This window comes from Neoarius graeffei, chromosome 6 (genome assembly GCF_027579695.1).
Source record: "Neoarius graeffei isolate fNeoGra1 chromosome 6, fNeoGra1.pri, whole genome shotgun sequence".
Classification (NCBI taxonomy): Eukaryota; Metazoa; Chordata; class Actinopteri; order Siluriformes; family Ariidae; genus Neoarius; species Neoarius graeffei.
In genome coordinates, this window is record NC_083574.1 from 103,535,808 (window position 1) to 103,557,492 (window position 21,685).

The following is a 21,685-nucleotide window of genomic DNA, read 5'->3' on the forward strand; positions in this document are numbered from 1 at the left end:
AATAATAATAATAATGTGTACACACGTGAGTGTCTCAGCTCTGCAGTGTGGATCCTTCAGTAGAGCAGAGAGCTGCTTCACTTCGGAGTCTCCTTTTATTTTCCCCCTCAGGTTCAGATGCGTCTGCAATAAGGGGTTTATCTCTAAAACTTTAGTCAGACGACCACAGGCTTCTTCTGCTTCAGGACTTTTCAACAGTCTGTGAGGGGAAAAGTTTACTCGAACACTGATCAACATCAACTGCATTATCTTAAATATGCCTCGCTGTAGCATTCGGGACTCATCAAAAACAGAGATTATTTTAAAATCTTTATCTTTAAAAATATCTTTGGCCATAACAGGACACTGCATTATAAAAAGTTTCAAATGTTTTTTTTTTTTTTAATAGAAGAATACATGCTTATACTGTTAAAAATTCGGTTTGTTAGAATAACAAATTTTCAGGGGCCTTAATAAAAATAATCGTTTTTGGTTGCTTCCTTTAAACACTTAAACACTGAACATTTCCCTTTCAAACATTCCTGTTATTTATAATTTACTCACCTCAGTGTTGTTAGTTTACAGTCTGGATCCTGGAGTAAATCAGTGAGCAGCTTCACTCCTGATGCTCCAGGGTCGTTCCCTCTGAGATCCAGCTCTATCAGGTGGGATGATTTCAGAGCTTCTGCCAGAGCAGCGTATCCTTCCTCTGTTATCCTGCAGTCTGAAACTCTGTGTAAAATATTGTCAGAGAGGAAACAGAATAAAATGGGTGAACATCAAAGGAAGCAATATAGAGTTAAGAAGCTCTTTGGCACACTAAGAAACATGGCGTTTCTAATTAAATTATATTTAAAAAAAACCTGAAGACATCAAACCTCAACTGGTTGTTTCATTCTTATTCCATAAATAGGTCACCAATATACCGTAGATGAATATTAATTATCATAAGTCTTCAATCATAAACAAATCACAACAACTTTGGGGAAAAAAACCCCTCTCATTAATATTACCAAAAAAGAGTGACTTTCAGGGAGGCCTGCAATTGCCAGGAAATGCACTAGAATGCATCTCTGAGCATGTAGAACCCATGAGGAACTTTCCCCTGGCTGTTATAACTGGTGCCACTATGGTAATATTTTGGTCTACTTCGAAACCTGCATCAATAAGAAGCAAAGAAAAGCCAGGCTGAAGTTTGCTAAAGACCATAAGGATTAGACCGTAGAGGACTGGAGTCAGCTCTTCTCTGATGAGTCCAATTTTCAGCTTTTCCCATCACCTGGTCATCGAATGGTTAGATGGGGACCTGGAGAAGCCTACAAGCCACAGTGTCTCACACCCATTGTGAAATTTGGTGGAGGATCGGTGATGATCTGGAGGTGCTTCAACAAGGCTGGAATGGGGCAGATTTTTGTTTGTGAAGGACATACAGCACAGTGGTGCTTGAAAGTTTGTGAAACCTTTAGAATTTTCTATATTTCTGCATAAATATGACCTAAAACATCATCAGATTTTCACACAAGTCCTAAAAGTAGATAAAGAGAACACAGTTAAACAAATGAGACAAAATATTATACTTGGTCATTTATTTATTTAGGAAAATGATCCAATATTACATATCTGTGAGGGCAAAAGTATGTAAACCTCTAGGATTAGCAGTTAATTTGAAGGTGAAATTAGAGTCAGGTGTTTTCAATCAATGGGATGACAATCAGCTGTGAGTGGGCACCCTGTTTTACTTAAAGAACAGGGATCTATCAAAGTCTGATCTTCACAACATATTTGTGGAAGTGTATCATGGCACGAACAAAGGAGATTTCTGAGGACCTCAGAAAAAGTGTTGTTGATGCTCATCAGGCTGGAAAAGGTTACAAAACCATCTCTAAATAGTTTGGACTCCACCAATCCACAGTCAGACAGATTGTGTACAAATGGAGGAAATTCAAGATCATTGTTACCCTCCCCAGGAGTGGCCAACCAACAAAGATCACTCCAAGAGCAAGGCGTGTAATAGACGGCGAGGTCACAAAGGACCCCAGGGTAACTTCTAAGCAACTGAACGCCTCTCTCGCATTGGCTAATGTTAATGTTCATGAGTCCACCATCAGGAGAACACTGAACAACAATGATGTGCATGGCAGGGTTGCAAGGAGAAAGCCACTGCTCTCCAAAAAGAACATTTCGGCTCATCTGCAGTTTGTTAAAGATCATGTGGACAAGCCAGAAGGCTATTGGAACTAGATAGAACTCGACGCCAACAGCGTCAATGGGGATGCCTCCACCCGGTAGACTACATGCTTTATTAAGTTGTGATTTGGGGATGGACATTTGACCTCACAGTAATCTTGACCCAGTGAAATTACTTGTATCAGCCTTGGAGATATTGTGTTCACAAGGTTTTCGGACAGACATTTGACCTCACAGTGACCTTGACCTTAGACCTTTTGATCTCAAAATCTAATCAGTTCATGTTTGTCCCAAAGCGCACAAATGTTGAAAGTTTGGTGAAATTCCTTTCATTAGCCTTTGAGATATCGTGTTCAAAAGGTTTCGGGATGGACGGACACATGCACTGATGGACGGACGCATGGACAGACGGTCAACCCAAAAACATAATGCCTCCTGTACCTTACGGAACCATAAAAATGTTTTATGGACGGATGAGACCAAAAAAAAACTTTTTGGTTTAAATGAGAAGCGTTATGTTTGGAGAAAGGAAAACACTGCATTCCAGCATAAGAACCTTATCCCATCTGTGAAACATGGTGGTGGGAGTATCATGGTTTGGGCCTGTTTTGCTGCATCTGGGCCAGGACAGCTTGCCATCATTGATGGAACAATGAATTCTGAATTATACCAGCGAATTCTAAAGGAAAATGTCAGGACATCTGTCCATGAACTGAATCTCAAGAGAAGGTGGGTCATGCAGCAAGACAACGACCCTAAGCACACAAGCCGTTCTACCAAAGAATGGTTAAAGGAGAATAAAGTGAATGTTTTGGAATGGCCAAGTCAAAGTCCTGACCTTAATCCAATCAAGATGTTGTGGAAGGACCTGAAGTGAGCAGTTCATGTGAGGAAACCCACCAACATCCCAGAGTTGAAGCTGTTCTGTACGGAGGAACGGGCTAAAATTCCTCCAAGCCGGTGTGCAGGACTGATCAACAGTTACCGCAAACGTTTAGTTGCAGTTATTGCTGCACAAGGGGGTCACACCAGATACTGAAAGCAAAGGTTCACATACTTTTGCCACTCACAGATATGTAATATTGGATCATTTTCCTCAATAAATAAATGACCAAGTATAATATTTTTGTCTCATTTGTTTAACTGGGTTCTCTTTATCTACTTTTAGGACTTGTGTGAAAATCTGATGTTGTTTTAGGTCATATTTATGCAGAAATATAGAAAAATCTAAAGGGTTCACAAACTTTCAAGCACCACTGTATGAGCCATCAAGCCATGTACAAGGTCATCCTGGAAGGAAACTTGCTTCCTATAGTTCTTTTTTTTTTTTTCAGCTTTATTGGGCATGACTTTTCACATCAAATTACAAAAATACAAAAATAAATAAGCAAAAAAAAAAAAAAAAAGAGAACTGACAAGAAAGCCACCCAAAGGGGTCGGTACGAACGGGACCCGAAAGTACCCATGCGAGGCACCGCCCAAATAATTAAAACTATGTATAAATGAATAAACACAATTAAGGTAAGCTAAAAAAGGACAATTAACATGATACTGATATTAAACTCTAACAATGACAAGGGCACGATCTCACAAGCGACCAAGTGCACGGCCGGTCGACATCGAAAGTGTTTTCCAAAAGGTGGAACAAGGTTTGCCTGACGTAGGTTTGAAAAGAAGTCGGAGTAGAAAAACAGATTTTAGGGGCATAGTTACAAGTAGAATTCCACAATTTGACAATTCTATTAAAATAGGAAGCCTGAAAAGTAGATGTTTTGCAGGGAGGAGTCTTCAGATTTAGCAAGTTGCTCTGTCTTGTACGGCCGTGTGACACAAATGATACAAAGTTATGTACATTTAGATTGGTATGTCCGTACAAACATTTGTAAAAAAATACAAGGTCTTTCAGTTCCCTATCATATGCTAATGGTAGAAGATCAAGCTTAAAAAGCCTGTCTTTGTAGGACATCTTGCCTACATGGGATCTTAAAATCCAACGCGTGGCCCGCCTTTGCACCCGCTCTATTTTGGCCATCAGATAGAACTGGCTGGGCGACCAAACCTGGGTCCCAAAATTGAGTTGTGACTTGACATATCCAAGATAGAGTGTCCTTCTAGCTGTCATTTCCGTTAGCAATGGGCAGGTGCGCTTTAGGAGCCCAAGCAGTTTATTCGCTTTTGCAACGACAGCATAAACGTGGTTTTCCCATGACAGTTTGCAATTAACTATCACACCAAGATCTTTCTCTTCAATAACGCGTTTGAGCGGAGCGTCGTTAAGAGTGTATACGTGGTTGATAGGCAGCTTTTTTCGTGTGATTGTTAGTACCTTGCACTTTAAAGTGTTAAACTGGATATTATTGCGTCTCGACCAGTCGTCCAAATTAGATAGACTGTCTTGTATGACCGCGCAATCTCCAGCAGATTTCACAGCAGCGAAGATTTTTGTATCATCGGCATAAAGTGCAGAATGAACTCCGGCCTTTATTACATCTGGTAAGTCATTAATAAATATCACGAAGAGTAAAGGTCCAAGCAGACTCCCTTGGGGCACCCCGGATGTGACGGGAGCCCATTGTGAAAAGGCACCCTGAAGTACGACCAGTTGCACTCGGCCTGTAAGGTAGTCCTCCATCCACGATAAAAGACGACCGGAGACCAAAGAAGGAGCTGTATGTAAACAAGATCCAGAAGCGCAGACGTCTTCTCTGGGCCAAGGCTCATTTAAAATGGACTGTGGCAAAGTGGAAAACTGTTCTGTGGTCAGACGAATCACAATTTGAAGTTCTTTATGGAAATCAGGGACACCGTGTCATTCGGACTAAAGAGGAGAAGGACGACCCAAGTTGTTATCAGTGCTCAGTTCAGAAGCCTGCATCTCTGATGGTATGGGGTTGCATTAGTGTGTGTGGCATGGGCAGCTTACACATCTGGAAAGACACCATCAATACTGAAAGGTATATCCAGGTTCTAGAGCAACATATGCTCCCATCCAGACGACGTCTCTTTCAGGGAAGACCTTGCATTTTCCAACATGACAATGCCAAACCACATACTGCATCAATTACAGCATCATGGCTGCGTAGAAGAAGGGTCCGGGTACTGAACTGGCCAGCCTGCAGTCCAGATCTTTCACCCATAGAAAACATTTGGCGCATCATAAAACAGAAGATACGACAAAAAAGACCTAAGACAGTTGAGCAACTAGAATCCTACATTAGACAAGAATGGGTTAACATTCCTATCCCTAAACTTGAGCAACTTATCTCCTCAGTCCCCAGACGTTTACAGACTGTTGTAAAGAGAAAAGGGGATGTCTCACAATGGTAAACATGGCCTTGTCCCAACTTTTTTGAGATGTGTTGTTGTCATGAAATTTAAAATCACCTAATTTTTCTCTTTAAATGATACATTTTCTCAGTTTAAACATTTGATATGTCATCTATGTTCTATTCTGAATAAAATATGGAATTTTGAAACTTCCACATCATTGCATTCCGTTTTTATTTACAATTTGTACTTTGTCCCAACTCTTTTGGAATCGGGATTGTATGTGTTTGTGGAACCTGAAACCAACCTCAGGATCTGCAGGTTACATGGCTGATGTTTCAGTAGAGCACAAACTCTCTGCACTCCAGAGTTTCCAACTTTATTCTCACTCAGATCCAACTCTTTTATGTGTGCAGGATTGAATAGAAAAGATGAAGTCAAAGCAGAACAGCCTTCTTCTGTAACACCACTCTTCCTTAGCCTAAGGATAGAGGGCAGATTCATTTTAGTTCAAGCATAATAATCAGAACTGCAAACAGCAATTTATAAAATAACATTAGAATACACACGTAAGTTTCTCAGGTCTGCAGTGTGAATCCTCCAGTAGGGCAGAGAGCTGCTTCACTTCTGACACTGAAGAGATCTTTCCACTCAGATCCAGTTCTTTCTGCAATAAAGGGTTTTTATCCAGAACCTCAGTCAGAAAATCACAGGCCTTCACCGCTTCATCACTTTTCAACAACCTGCAGTGAGAGAAAGGCACAAAATTACACAGACAAAAATATTACATTATTAGCAATCTCATATTTTATTTTGTGTTCAATTATATTTAATTAGTGTTTTGTTCAAGTATTAAAGTGGATTCTGTAATGAAGTAATTAACCCCAGTACATATTGTTCACCTCAGTTTCTCCAGTTTACAGTCTGGATCCTGGAGTAAATCAGTGAGCAGCTTCACTCCTGATGCTCCAGGGTCGTTCCCTCTGAGATCCAGCTCGATCAGGTGGGATGATTTCAGAGCTTCAGCCAGAGCAGCGTATCCTTCCTCTGTTATACTGCAGTCTGAAAGTCTGTGTAAAATATTGCCATAGTGGATCAAAAATGAAATGGATGAACATCAAGGAAGCAATATAGGAGTTAAGAAACTTTTTAGAACACTGAGAATCATGGCAGCATTTCTAATTATATTATATTAAAAACAATACCAACGACATCAAACCTCAACTGGTTGTTTTATTCTTATTCCCTAAATACGTAGGTCACCAATATACAGTAGATGAATATTAATTATAAGTCATCAATCAAAATCACAATACATTCCAAGTTGCTTGAAACTGCTCTCACTGAATTCAGAAGTGAACGCAGAACAACATACTTGTTACATAATTAAAATGTTTATCCGTTCTCGAGATATTACAAATCAAAGATTTAAAAAACGGTTTAATTTTTAGAAAACTGCCGTAATATTCTGTATGAGGATCACATGGTCCGAAATGGGCCTCATTAACCAATGAGATCAAATGTTTTTTTCTGAATAACTTTTTTTTTTCAAGATATTTACATGGAAATTAGCAGCACATAGATGGTTGTAGACTGAATACAAAGTTTGAAAAATTAGTAAAACCCAATCATGCAAATTAGTATTTAATTAGTATTAATTATGCTAATTAGGTTAAAAAGTTAAATCAGTACACTCAGTGAAAAAAGGAATAAAAGATTATTTCTAATCCCCTCTTTGTGCCCTGTGGGGCTTTCTCTTTCTCATAAGCAGGGCCGACTGGTGTTTATTTTAAAGAATATAAATGATAATATTCACAGCTTTCAAGGTGAACCTCGAAAAACCTGTCTGATCCACATCCAATAAACAATTCACATGAACTGAACTCGACACTCGCGTTTCTGTCTTCCAGTTTTTAAAATCTCATTCCGACCACTAAGATCTCAATATTTTTCATCAAAACAACTACAGTCATATTCTATAATAGTTATTTATTTACAGGAATCAGTTTGATTTGAAAAAATAAGTGGGTAAAGCTGTGAAAACTCACTTCAAAGTCTCCCGTGAATCAGAACATCAAAACTAGCAGAGGGAAAATTTTGCTGAATCCTTCATCAGAACCAGTGAGAGAACATCCCTATAAAAGTGATCTGACTGATATTGACGAGTAATCCAGCGGGAAACCGATCAGGAGAGAGAGAGAGAGAGAGAGAGAGACAGAGAGAGAGCGCCTGACCGCTTTCCCGTGACTCAGAAAGAAAAGCACCGGCAGTTTCCCGACGTCCTGTGAGCAGAGTTTTTACTCTGTTGTACTGACTTCAACCTGCCGTTACTCCCAAAGTACTGAACAGATCTTAACCAGATCCATTTCTTTGGAAAGTAGAGACTATACGATTTTTAATGAGAATATTCACGATAGAAAATATTCAAGAGTTAAGCAATGACAGATTTGGAAACTTGGATGAGCGTCTGCATGGACAATTTTCACACCACGGTGAGCGAGCATCTGATCTGCCGACTATACGATCAACAACTGATCGCTCTTAAGCTACAAAAGCAGGAACAAAAACATAATGTGTAACATCCACATAATAATCATTATTAGGCTTTATTAAATTATTTTTATGACATTGATTTTATATTATTTTATTAGTACTACCAGTAATACTATTGCACTGCTTATATAGTGAGATATTACTGTACCTTAATATCTTCAGAATACAGCTTTGGTTCTTCAGTCCTTCAGATAATTGGTGGACACCTGAATTCTGTAGGCCATTCTTACTCAAGTCCAACTCAGTTAGAAAACGGTGTGAACTGAGAACTTCAGCCAGAGCTTTACAGCTTTCCATCATCAGATTACATTCAGTCAGTCTAAAAAGAAAAAGGTCCACCACTTTTACAATGAGTTCAACCACACAATGCATGGAAAATAATCAACGTTCAGGGAATTAAAGTTCATTGTTTTATTTTTGATATGTCGTTCTTAATGCATGTTTCAATAGATTATTATTAATAATAATAATAATAATAATAATAATAATAATAATAATAATAATAATGTGTACACACGTGAGTGTCTCAGCTCTGCAGTGTGGATCCTTCAGTAGAGCAGAGAGCCGCTTCACTTCGGAGTCTCCTTTTATTTTCCCCCTCAGGTTCAGATGCGTCTGCAATAAGGGGTTTGTCTCTAAAACTTTAGTCAGACGACCACAGGCTTCTTCTGCTTCAGGACTTTTCAACAGTCTGTGAGGGGAAAAGTTTACTCGAACACTGATCAACATCAACTGCATTATCTTAAATATGCCTCGCTGTAGCATTCGGGACTCATCAAAAACAGAGATTATTTTTAAATCTTTATCTTTGAAAATATCTTTGGCCATAACAGGACACTGCATTATAAAAAAAGTTTCAAATGTTTTATTTATTTATTTATTTTTTTAAATAGAAGAATACATGCTTATACGGTTATAAAATCAGTTTTTTAGAAAAAACAATGATTCGAGACCCTAATAAAAATAATCATTTTGGTTGTTTCCTTTAAACATTTAAACACTGAACATTTCCCTTTCAAACATTCCTGTTATTTATAATTTGCTCACCTGAGTGTTGTTAGTTTACAGTCTGGATCCTGGAGTAAATCAGTGAGCAGCTTCACTCCTGATGCTCCAGGGTCGTTCCCTCTGAGATCCAGCTCTATCAGGTGGGATGATTTCAGAGCTTCAGCCAGAGCAGCGTATCCGTCCTCTGTTATCCTGCAGTCTGAAAGTCTGTGTAAAATATTGCCATAGTGGATCGAAAATGAAATGGATGAACATCAAAGGAAGCAATATAGGAGTTAAGAAACTTTTTAGAACACTGAGAAACATGGCGGCACTTCTAATTATATTATATTAAAAACAATACCAAAGACATTTAACATTTGACTGGTGTTTATTTTAAAGAATATAAATGATAATATTCACAGCTTTCAAGGCGAACCTCGAAAAACCTGTCTGATCCACATCCAATAAACAATTCACATGAACTGAACTCGCGTTTCTGACTTACAGTTTTTAAAATCTCATTCCGACCACTAAGATCTCAATATTTTTCATCAAAACAACTACAGTCATATTCTATAATAGTTATTTATTTACAGGAATCAGTTTGATTTGAAAAAATAAGTGGGTAAAGCTGTGAAAACTCACTTCAAAGTCTCCCGTGAATCAGAACATCAAAACTAGCAGAGGGAAAATTTTGCTGAATCCTTCATCAGAAACAGTGAGAGAACATCCCTATAAAAGTGATCTGACTGATATTGACGAGTAATCCAGCGGGAAACCGATCAGGAGAGAGAGAGAGAGAGAGAGAGAGAGAGCCTGACCGCTTTCCCGTGACTCAGAAAGAAAAGCACCGGCAGTTTCCCGACGTCCTGTGAGCAGAGTTTTTACTCTGTTGTACCGACTTCAACCTGCCGTTACTCCCAAAGTACTGAACAGATCTTAACCAGATCCATTTCTTTGGAAAGTAGAGATTATACGATTTTTAATGAGAATATTCACGATAGAAAATATTCAAGAGTTAAGCAATGACAGATTTGGAAACTTGAGCTCTTAAGCTACAAAAGCAGGAACAAAAACATAATGTGTAACCAGTGCCGTATTAAGCCAATGCGGTGCCCCTGGGCACTATACCTCAAGTGCCCCCCCACACACACACTGCGCGCACGCGTTCAGTAACCTCCTGCACACACTCTCAAACCTTGCCCTTTGCTGTCAAAAATAGTAGCATATACATAAACAATAGTACACGTCATTCTTCCTAATTGAAAATTTATTAAGTAGGCTACATCAGCCCATCAAATTCACTGAAAATAACCAACGATATGCATGTAGGCATATTGAAATGTCTTATTCAAAAATGAGCAGCATATATTTGTATGTCTCAAGGGGATCCTCGTCGTCGCCGACCCCTCGGCTAACACTGGCTGTGGCTGTAGCATCTCCCCGGCTAGTGCTAGCAGGGCCATCTCCCTCACTAGCATCGCTGATTTCACTAGCTTCGGCTTCAGCGCTGGTAGTGACAGCAGTTGTCGATGTTTTTATAAAAAAAAACGATCTAACACTGGAACATTTTTAATTGCAGCTACATGCCTGGAGTCTTTCTCTTTTTTTTATTTTCTCTTCGCACAACCACTCAATTGATGTCTGTCCATTTTTTCATTTCTACCGCGGTTTTAAAAAAATTGATACATTTCACCGTAGGTGGACTGGCTCAACTGACAGGTTGAGGAAAGGGGGGTTAATGGTCACATAGGCCACTCTTGCTCAGAATTATGATTATTGTTGTTCTTATGAAATTAGTGTTCATAATGAATTATATGTGACTATTTATCAATGTCAAGTGTATAACCATTTTGAGTGTACAAACATTCACGAAAAATATTTTTAAAGTTTCTGTCATGTGGTGCCCCCCCACTGGCTGTGAGTGGTTGGTGCCCCTGGGCACTGTGCCGCAGGCCCATATAGTTAATCCGGCCTTGTGTGTAACATCCACATAATAATCATTATTAGGCTTTATTAAATTATTTTTATGACATTGATTTTATATTATTTTTATTAGTACTACCAGTAATACTATTGCACTGCTTATATAGTGAGATATTACTGTACCTTAATATCTTCAGAATACAGCTTTGGTTCTTCAGTCCTTCAGATAATTGGTGGACACCTGAATTCTGTAGGCCGTTCTTACTCAAGTCTAACTCAGTTAGAAAACAGAGGTGTGAACTGAGAACTTCAGCCAGAGCTTTACAGCTTTCCATCATCAGATTACATTGTCAGTCTAAAAAGAAAAAGGTCCACCACTTTTACAATGAGTTCAACCACACAATGCATGGAAAATAATCAACGTTCAGGGAATTAAAGTTCAATGTTTTATTTTTGATATGTCATTCTTAATGCATGTTTCAATAGATTAATAATAATAAAAAATAAAAAATAAAAATAATAATAATAATACACACGTGAGTTTCTCAGCTCTGCAGTGTGGATCCTTCAGTAGAGCAGAGAGCTGCTTCACTTCGGAGTCTCCTTTTATTTTCCCCCTCAGGTTCAGATGCGTCTGCAATAAGGGGTTTGTCTCTAAAACTTTAGTCAGACGACCACAGGCTTCTTCTGCTTCAGGACTTTTCAACAGTCTGTGAGGGGAAAAGTTTACTCGAACACTGATCAACATCAACTGCATTACCTTAAATATGCCTCGCTGTAGCATTCGGGACTCATCAAAAACAGAGATTATTTTTAAATCTTTATCTTTGAAAATATCTTTGGCCATATCAGGACACTGCATTACAAAAAAAAGTTTCAAATGTTTTTTTTTTTTTTTTTAATAGAAGAATACATGCTTATACTGGCGGCACGGTGGTGTAGTGGTTAGCGCTGTCGCCTCACAGCAAGAAGGTTCAGGGTTTGAGCCCCGTGGCCGGCGAGGGCCTTTCTGTGTGGAGTTTGCATGTTCTCCCCGTGTCCGTGTGGGTTTCCTCCGGGTGCTCCGGTTTCCCCCACAGTCCAAAGATATGCAGGTTAGGTTAACTGGTGACTCTAAATTGACCGTAGGTGTGAATGTGAGTGTGAATGGTTGTCTGCGTCTATGTGTCAGCCCTGTGATGACCTGGCGACTTGTCCAGGGTGTACCCCGCCTTTCGCCCGTAGTCAGCTGGGATAGGATCCAGCTTGCCTGTGACCCTGTAGAACAGGATAAAGCGGCTAGAGATAATGAGATGAGATGAGATGCTTATACTGTTATAAAATCTGTTTGTTAGAAAAACAAATTTTCAGGGACCTTAATAAAAATAATCATTTTAGTTGTTTCCTTTAAACATTTAAACACTGAACATTTCCCTTTCAAACATTCCTGTTATTTATAATTTGCTCACCTGAGTGTTGTTAGTTTACAGTCTGGATCCTGGAGTAAATCAGTGAGCAGCTTCACTCCTGATGCTCCAGGGTCGTTCCCTCTGAGATCCAGCTCTATCAGGTGGGATGATTTCAGAGCTTCAGCCAGAGCAGCGTATCCTTCCTCTGTTATCCTGCAGTCTGAAAGTCTGTAAAATATTGTCAGAGAGGAGACAGAATAAAATGGGTGAACATCAAAGGAAGCAATATAGAGTTTACAAGCTCTTTGGCACACTGAGAAACATGGCATTTCTAATTATATTATATTAAAAAAAACTTAAGACATCAAACCTCACCTGGTTGTTTTATTCTTATTCCATAAATAGGTAACCAATATACAGTAGATGAATATTAATTATAATAAGTCTTTAATCAAAAACAATCACAACAACTTTTGGCAAAAAAACAACAACAACAACAAAAAAAACACCTCTCATTAATATTACCAAAAAAGAGTGACTTTCAGGGAGGCCCGCAATTGCCAGGAAATGCACTAGAATGCATCTCTGAGCATGTAGAACCCATGAGGAGCTTTCCCCTGGCTGTTATAACTGGTGCCACTATGCTGATATTTTGGTCTACTTCGAACCCTGCATCAATAAGAAGCAAAGAAAAGCCAGGCTGAAGTTTGCTAAAGACCATAAGGATTAGACCATAGAGGACTGGAGTCAGCTCTTCTCTGATGAGTCCAATTTTCAGCTTTTCCCATCACCTGGTCATCGAATGGTTAGATGGGGACCTGGAGAGGCCTACAAGCCACAGTGTCTCACACCAATTGTGAAATTTGGTGGAGAATCAGTGAGGATATGGAGGTGCTTCAGCAAGGCTGGAATGGGGCAGATTTTTGTTTGTGAAGGACATATGAGCCATCAAGCCATATACAAGGTCATCCTGGAAGAAAACTTGCTTCCTTCTGCTCTGACCATGTTCCCTAATGCTGAGGATTGGGTTTTCAGCAGGACAATGCTCCATGCCACACAGCCAGGTCAATCAAGGTGTGGATGGAGAACCACAAGATCAAGACCCTGTTATGGCCAGCCCAATCTCCACACCTGAACCCCACTGAAAACCAAATATTAGTGTGTGCAACTTTTTTGAACTCCTTGAACTGCCACCTTATTGTGGTGGAGGGGTTTGTGTGCTTGAATGATCCTAGGAGCTATGTTGTCGGGGGCATTATGCCCCTGTCAGGGTTTCCCAAGGCAGACAGGTCCTAGGTGACAGGCCAGACTAAGAGCAGTTCACCAAAACCCCTATGGAGAAAAATCCGAGGACCGTGACGTCGCCCGGGATGACGCAGCCGGGGCCCCACCCTGGAGCCAGGCCCGGGGTTGGGGCTCGTATGCGAGCGCTTGGTGGCCGGGCCTTTGCCCATGGGGCCCGGCCGGGCTCAGCCCGAAGAGGTGACGTGGGCCCGACCTCCTGTGGGTTCACCACCCACAGAGGTAGCAGTAGGGGACTGGTGCAATGTGGATTGGGTGGCAGTCGAAGGCAGGGGCCTCGACGACCTGATCCCCGGACACAGCGGCTGGCTGTTGGGACATGGAATGTCACTTCGCTGGGGGGGAAAGAGCCTGAGCTTGTGCGGGAGGTTGAGAGGTACCGGCTAGAGATAGTCGGGCTCACCTCCACGCACAGCTTGGTCTCTGGAACCCAGCTCGGGCTCTGGAACCCAGCTCCTCGAGAGGGGCTGGACTCTCCACTTCTCTGGAGTCGCCCGTGGTGAGCGGCGGCGGGCTGGTGTGGGCTTGCTTATAGCTCCCCAGCTCAGCCGCCATGTGTTGGAGTTTACCCCAGTGAACGAGAGGGTCGCCTCGCTGCGCCTTCGGATTGGGGAGAGGGCTCTTGCTGTTGTTTGTGCCTATGGCCCAAATAGCAGTATAGAGTATCCGGCCTTCTTGGAGTCCCTGGGAGAGGTACTGAGGAGTGCTCAGACTGGGGACTCCATTGTCTTACTGGGGGACTTCAATGCTCACGTGGGAGATGACAGTGACACCTGGAGGGGCGTGGTTGGGAGGAACGGCCTCCCCGATCTGAACCCGAGTGGTGTTTTGTTATTGGACTTCTGTGCTAGTCACGGTTTGTCCATAACGAACACCATGTTCGAGCATAGGGGTGTCCATAAGTGCACGTGGCACCAGGACACCTTAGGTCGGAGGTCAATGATAGACTTTGTAGTCGTTTCATCTGATCTCCGGCCCTATGTCTTGGACACTCGGGTGAAGAGAGGGGCTGAGCTGTCAACTGATCACCACCTGGTGGTGAGTTGGATCCGCTGGCGGAGGAGGAAGCTGGACAGACCTGGCAGGCCCAAACGTATGGTGAGGGTCTGCTGGGAACGTCTGGCCGAGCACTCTGTCGGGGAGGTCTTTAACTCCCACCTCCGGGAGAGCTTTTCCCAGCTTCCGAGGGAGGCGGGGGACATTGAGTCTGAGTGGACCATGTTCTCTACCTCCATTGTGGACGCAGCTGTTCGGAGCTGTGGCTGCAAGGTCTCCGGTGCCTGTTGTGGCGGCAATCCCCGAACCCGGTGGTGGACACCAGAAGTAAGGGATGCCGTCAAGCTGAAGAAGGAGTCCTATCGGGCCATGTTAATCTCCAGGACTCCCGAGGCAGCTGACGGGTATCGGCAGGCCAGGCGTGCTGCAGCTCGGGCAGTTGCGGAGGCAAAAACTCGGAACTGGGAGGAGTTCGGGGAGGCCATGGAGAAGGACTATCGGTCGGCCTCGAAGAAATTCTGGCAAACCGTCCGGCGCCTCAGGAGGGGGAAGCAGTACTCTGCCAACACTGTTTACAGTGCGGGTGGGGAGCTGTTGACCTCGACTGGGGACATTGTCGGGCGGTGGAAGGAATACTTTGAGGATCTCCTCAATCCCACCGTCATGTCTTCCACTGAGGAGACTGAGGCTGATGACTCAGAGGTGGACTCGTCCATTACCCAAGCCGAAGTCACTGAGGTGGTTTGCAAGCTCCTCGGTGGCAAGGCACCGGGGGTGGATGAGATCCGCCCTGAGTATCTCAAGTCTCTGGATGTTGTGGGGCTGTCTTGGTTGACACGCCTCTGCAACATCGCGTGGCGGTCAGGGACAGTGCCTCTGGAGTGGCAGACTGGGGTGGTGGTCCCTCTTTTTAAGAAAGGGGACCGGAGAGTGTGCCCCAATTATAGGGGAATCACACTTCTCAGCCTCCCAGGGAAGGTTTACTCCAGGGTACTGGAGAGGAGAATTCGACCAATAGTCGAACCTCGGATCCAGGAGGAACAATGCGGTTTTCGTCCTGGTCGCGGAACACTGGACCAGCTCTATACCCTTCATAGGGTGCTCGAGGGTTCATGGGAGTTTGCCCAACCAGTCCACATGTGCTTTGTGGATCTGGAGAAGGCATTCGACCGTGTCCCCCGTAGTATTCTGTGGGGGGTGCTTCGGGAGTATGGGGTTCGGGGCTCTTTGCTAAGGGCTGTCCGGTCCCTGTACGAACGGAGCAGGAGTCTGGTTCGCATTGCCGGCAGTAAGTCAGACCTGTTCCCAGTGCATGTTGGACTCCGGCAGGGCTGCCCTTTGTCACCGGTTCTGTTCATAATTTTTATGGACAGAATTTCTAGGCGCAGCCAGGGGCCAGAAGGAATCCTCTTTGGGAACCACAGGATTTCATCTCTGCTTTTTGCGGATGATGTTGTCCTGTTGGCTTCTTCAAACCAGGACCTTCAGCATGCACTGGGGCGGTTTGCAGTCGAGTGTGAAGCGGCTGGGATGAGAATCAGCACCTCCAAGTCCGAGGCCATGGTTCTCGACCGGAAAAGGGTAGCTTGCCCTCTCCAGGTTGGTGGAGAAGTTCTGCCTCAAGTGGAGGAGTTTAAGTATCTCGGGATCTTGTTCACGAGTGAGGGAAGGATGGAGCGTGAGATCGACAGGCGGATCGGTGCAGCCTCCGCAGTGATGCGGTCGCTTTACCGGTCCGTTGTGGTGAAGAAGGAGCTGAGCCAAAAGGCGAAGCTCTCAATTTACCGGTCGATCTACGTTCCGACTCTCACCTATGGTCATGAGCTTTGGGTAATGACCGAAAGGACAAGATCGCGGATACAAGCGGCCGAAATGAGTTTCCTTCGCAGGGTGGCTGGGCGCTCCCTTAGAGATAGGGTGAGAAGCACAGTCACTCGGGAGGAGCTCGGAGTAGAGCCGCTGCTGCTCCACATCGAGAGGAATCAGCTGAGGTGGCTCGGGCATCTTTTTCGGATGCCTCCTGGACGCCTCCCTGGGGAGGTGTTCCAGGCATGTCCCCCCGGGAGGAGGCCCCGGGGAAGACCCAGGACACGCTGGAGGGACTATGTCTCTCGGCTGGCCTGGGAACGCCTCGGTGTTCTTCCCGAGGAGCTGGCCGAGGTGTCTGGGGAAAGGGAAGTTTGGGCTTCCCTGCTTAGACTGCTGCCTCCGCGACCCGGTCCCGGATAAAGCGGAAGAAGACGAGACGAGACGAGATGAGGCAACTTTTTTTTTGGCAGGGCAGTATGTATTAGGATCCAAATCGGGTTATAAGTAGGCATATCAGCTAAAAATCCAAATTCATTCCAAGTTGCTTGAAACTGCTCTCACTGAATTCAGAAGTGAACGCAGAACAACATACTTGTTACATAATTAAAATATGTTTAAATCCGTTCTCGAGATATTACAAATCAAAGATTAAAAAATGGTTTAATTTTTAGAAAACTGACGTAATATTCTGTATGAGGATCACATGGTCCGAAATGGGCCTCATTAACCAATGAGATCAAATGTTTTTTCATAATAACTTTTATTTTTCCAAGATATTTACATGGAAATTAGCAGCACATAGATGGTTGTAGACTGAATACAAAGTTTGAAAAATTAGTAAAAACCAATAATGCAAATTAGTATTTAATTAGTATTAATTATGCTAATTAGGTTAGAAAGTTAAATCGGTACACTCAATGAAAAAGTAATAAAATATTATTTCTAATTCCCTCTTTGTGCTCTGTGGGGCTTTCTGTTTCTCAAAAGCAGGGCCGACTGGTGTTTATTATTTAAAATCTCATTCCAACCACTAAGATCTCAATATTTTTCATCAAAACAACTACAGTCATATTCTAGAATAGTTATTTATTTACAGGAATCAGTTTGATTTGAAAAAATAAGTGGGTAAAGCTGTGAAAACTCACTTCAAAGTCTCCTGTGAATCAGAACATCTAAACTAGCAGAGGCAAAATTTTGCTGAATCCTTCATCAGAAACAGTGAGAGAACATCCCTATAAAAGTGATCTGACTGATATTGACGAGTAATCCAGCGGGAAACCGATCAGGAGAGAGAGAGAGAGAGAGAGAGAGAGAGAGAGAGCCTGACCGCTTTCCCGTGACTCAGAAAGAAAAGCACCGTCAGTTTCCCGACGTCCTGTGAGCAGAGTTTTTACTCTGTTGTACCGACTTCAACCTGCCGTTAATCCCAAAGTACTGAACAGATCTTAACCAGATCCATTTCTTTGGAAAGTAGAGATTATACGATTTTTAATGAGAATATTCACGATAGAAAATATTCAAGAGTTAAACAATGACAGATTTGGAAACTTGAGCTCTTAAGCTACAAAAGCAGGAACAAAAACATAATGTGTAACATCCACATAATAATCATTATTAGGCTTTATTAAATTATTTTATGACATTGATTTTATATTATTTTTATTAGTACTACCAGTAATACTATTGCACTGCTTATATAGTGAGATATTACTGTACCTTAATATCTTCAGAATACAGCTTTGGTTCTTCAGTCCTTCAGATAATTGGTGGACACCTGAATTCTGTAGGCCGTTCTTACTCAAGTCCAACTCAGTTAGAAAACAGAGGTGTGAACTGAGAACTTCAGCCAGAGCTTTACAGCTTTCCATCATCAGATTACATTCAGTCAGTCTAAAAAGAAAAAGGTCCACCACTTTTACAATGAGTTCAACCACACAATGCATGGAAAATAATCAACGTTCAGGGAATTAAAGTTCAATGTTTTATTTTTGATATGTCATTCTTAATGCATGTTTCAATAGATTAATAATAATAATAATAATAATAATAATAATAATATGGGCGGCACGGTGGTGTAGTGGTTAGCTCTGTCGCCTCACAGCAAGAAGGTCCGGGTTCGAGCCCCGTGGCCGGCGAGGGCCTTTCTGTGTGGAGTTTGCATGTTCTCCCCGTGTCCGCGTGGGTTTCCTCCGGGTGCTCCGGTTTCCCCCACAGTCCAAAGACATGCAGGTTAGGTTAACTGGTGACTCTAAATTGACCGTAGGTGTGAATGTGAGTGTGAATGGTTGTCTGTGTCTATGTGTCAGCCCTGTGATGACCTGGCGACTTGTCCAGGGTGTACCCCGCCTTTCACCCGTAGTCAGCTGGGATAGGCTCCAGCTCGCCTGCGACCCTGTAGAACAGGATAAAGCGGCTACAGATAATGAGATGAGATGAGATAATAATGTACACACATGAGTTTCTCAGCTCTGCATTGTGGATTCTTCAGTAGAGCAGAGAGCTGCTTCACTTCGGAGTCTCCTTTTATTTTCCCCCTCAGGTTCAGTTGCGTCTGCAATAAGGGGTTTGTCTCTAAAACTTTAGTCAGACGACCACAGGCTTCTTCTGCTTCAGGACTTTTCAACAGTCTGTGAGGGGAAAAGTTTACTCGAACACTGATCAACATCAACTGCATTATCTTAAATATGCCTCGCTGTAGCATTCGGGACTCATCAAAAACAGAGATTATTTTAAATCTTTATCTTTGAAAATATCTTTGGCCATAACAGGACACTGCATTATAAAAAAAAGTTTCAAATGTTTTATTTATTTATTTATTTAAATAGAAGAATACATGCTTATATTGTTATAAAATCAGTTTGTTAGAAAAACCAATTATTCAAGACCTTAATAAAAATAATCATTTTAGTTGTTTCCTTTAAACATTTAAACACTGAACATTTCCCTTTCAAACATTCCTGTTATTTATAATTTGCTCACCTCAGTGTTGTTAGTTTACAGTCTGGATCCTGGAGTAAATCATTGAGCAGCTTCACTCCTGATGCTCCAGGGTCGTTCCCTCTGAGATCCAGCTCTATCAGGTGGGATGATTTCAGAGCTTCAGCCAGAGCAGCGTATCCGTCCTCTGTTATACTGCAGTCTGAAAGTCTGTGTAAAATATTGTCAGAGAGGAGACAGAATAAAATGGGTGAACATCTCAGGAAGCAGTATAGAGTTAAGAAGCTCTTTGGCACACTGAGAAACATGGCGTTTCTAATTATATTATATTAAAAATACTGAAGACATCAAACCTCAACTGGTTGTTTCATTCTTATTCCATAAACAGGTCACCAATATACAGTAGATGAATATTAATTATAATAAGTCTTTAATCAAAAACAATCACAACAACTTTTGGCAAGAAAAATAAACAAACAAACAAACAAACAAACAAACAATCTCATTAATATTACCAGAAAAGAGTGAGTTTCAGGGAGGCCCGCAATTGCCAGGAAATGCACTAGAATGCATCTCTGAGCATGTAGAACCCATGAGGAACTTTCCCCTGGCTGTTATAACTGGTGCCACTATGCTGATATTTATGTCTAGTTCGAACCCATATAAAACTATATATAAAAAGTTATTACATGAAATTTACTCGTACATGTGCTGATAGGCAACGAGGCACGTAGCACAGAGTTGTCTATAAGCCATGTGTGGTGAGATTAAGTGGAAAAACTGTTTTATTCCATCCACGTTCACTGGATTTTGAGGACCCCCCCGAACCCCCGGCCGTTATGACTGGTGCCACGATGCTGATATTTTGGTCTACTTCAAACCCCGCATCAATAAGAAGCAAAGAAAACCCAGGCTGAAGTTTGCTAAAGACCATAAGGATTAGACCATAGAGAACTGGAGTCAGCTCTTCTCTGATGAGTCCAATTTTCAGCTTTTCCCATCACCTGATCATCTAATGGTTAGATGGGGACCTGAAGAGGACTACATGCCACAGTGTCTCACACCAATTGTGAAATTTGGCGGAGGATCGGTGAGGATATGGAGGTGCTTCAACAAGGCTGGAATGGGGCAGATTTTTGTTTGTGAAGGACATATGAGCCATCAAGCCATGTACAAGGTCATCCTGGAAGAAAACTTGCTTCCTTCTGCTCTGACCATGTTCCCTAACACTGAGGATTGGGTTTTCAGCAGGACAATGCTCCATGCCACACAGCCAGGTCAATCAAGGTGTGGATGGAGAACCACAAGATCAAGACCCTGTTATGGCCAGCCCAATCTCCACACCTGAACCCCACTGAAAACCAAATATTGGTGTGTGCAACTTTTTCTTTGGCAGGGCAGTATGTATTAGGATCCAAATTGGGTTATAAGTAGGCATATCAGCTAAAAATTCAAATTCATTCCAAGTTGCTTGAAACTGCTCTCACTGAAGTCAGAAGTGAACGCAGAACAACATACTTGTTACATAATTAAAATATGTTTAAATCCGTTCTCGAGATATTACAAATCAAAGATTAAAAAACAGTTTAATTTTTAGAAAAGTGATGTAATATTCTGTATGAGGATCAGATGGTCCGAAATGGGCCTCATTAACCAATGAGATTAAATGTTTTTTTTCTGAATAACTATATTTTTCAAGATATTTACATTGAAAGTGGCAGCACATAGATGGTTATAGACTGAACACAAAGTTTGAAAAATTAGTAAAAACCAATCATGCAAATTAGTATTTAATGAGTATTAATTACACTAATTAGGTAAAAAAAGTTAAATCAGTACACTCAATGAAAAAGTAATAAAAGATTATTTCTCATCCCCTCTTTGTCCTCTGTGGGGCTTTCTGTTTCTCAAAAGCAGGGCATACTAGTGTTTATTATTTAAAATCTCATTCCGACCACTAAGATCTCAATATTTTTCATCAAGACAACTACAGTCATAATCTATAATAGTTATTTATTTACAGGAATCAGTTTGATTTGAAAAAATAAGTGGGTAAAGCTATGAAAACTCACTGCAAATTCTCCCGCGAATCAGAACATCAAAACTAGAGAAAATTCCTCTGGGGGAACTTGTGAGAGTGATGCAGTGCGCGTAGCAGTCACAGTTGCAGCAGCTGAGCTGTACTGTGTGAATGTGTGACTTGCCCTGATGCTACAAGCCTGTGTCTCACTGAGAGTGAGCAGCCCCTCCCTCCTGTGTGTGTGTGTGAGAGAGCGAGCAGCCCCTCCCTCCTGTGTGTGTGTGTGTGTGTGTGTGTGTGTGTGTGTGTGTGAGAGCGAGCAGCCCCTCCC

General features: G+C 42.0%; 2 protein-coding genes across 2 annotated transcripts in view; one reads left to right on the forward strand and one right to left on the reverse strand.

Moving 5' to 3' along the window:
• The window catches only part of LOC132888209 (protein NLRC5-like), a 951,571-nt gene that overhangs the window by 361,114 nt on the left and 568,772 nt on the right, over positions 1–21,685 (forward strand). The window lies entirely within an intron of this gene.
• LOC132887623 (NACHT, LRR and PYD domains-containing protein 12-like) overlaps positions 1–21,685 on the reverse strand; it is a 127,596-nt gene that overhangs the window by 3,123 nt on the left and 102,788 nt on the right. The window contains exon 6 of the mRNA XM_060923090.1: positions 18,114–18,287. Coding sequence (XP_060779073.1) covers positions 18,114–18,287 — 174 coding nt within the window. The remainder of the gene's footprint in view (positions 1–18,113; positions 18,288–21,685) is intronic.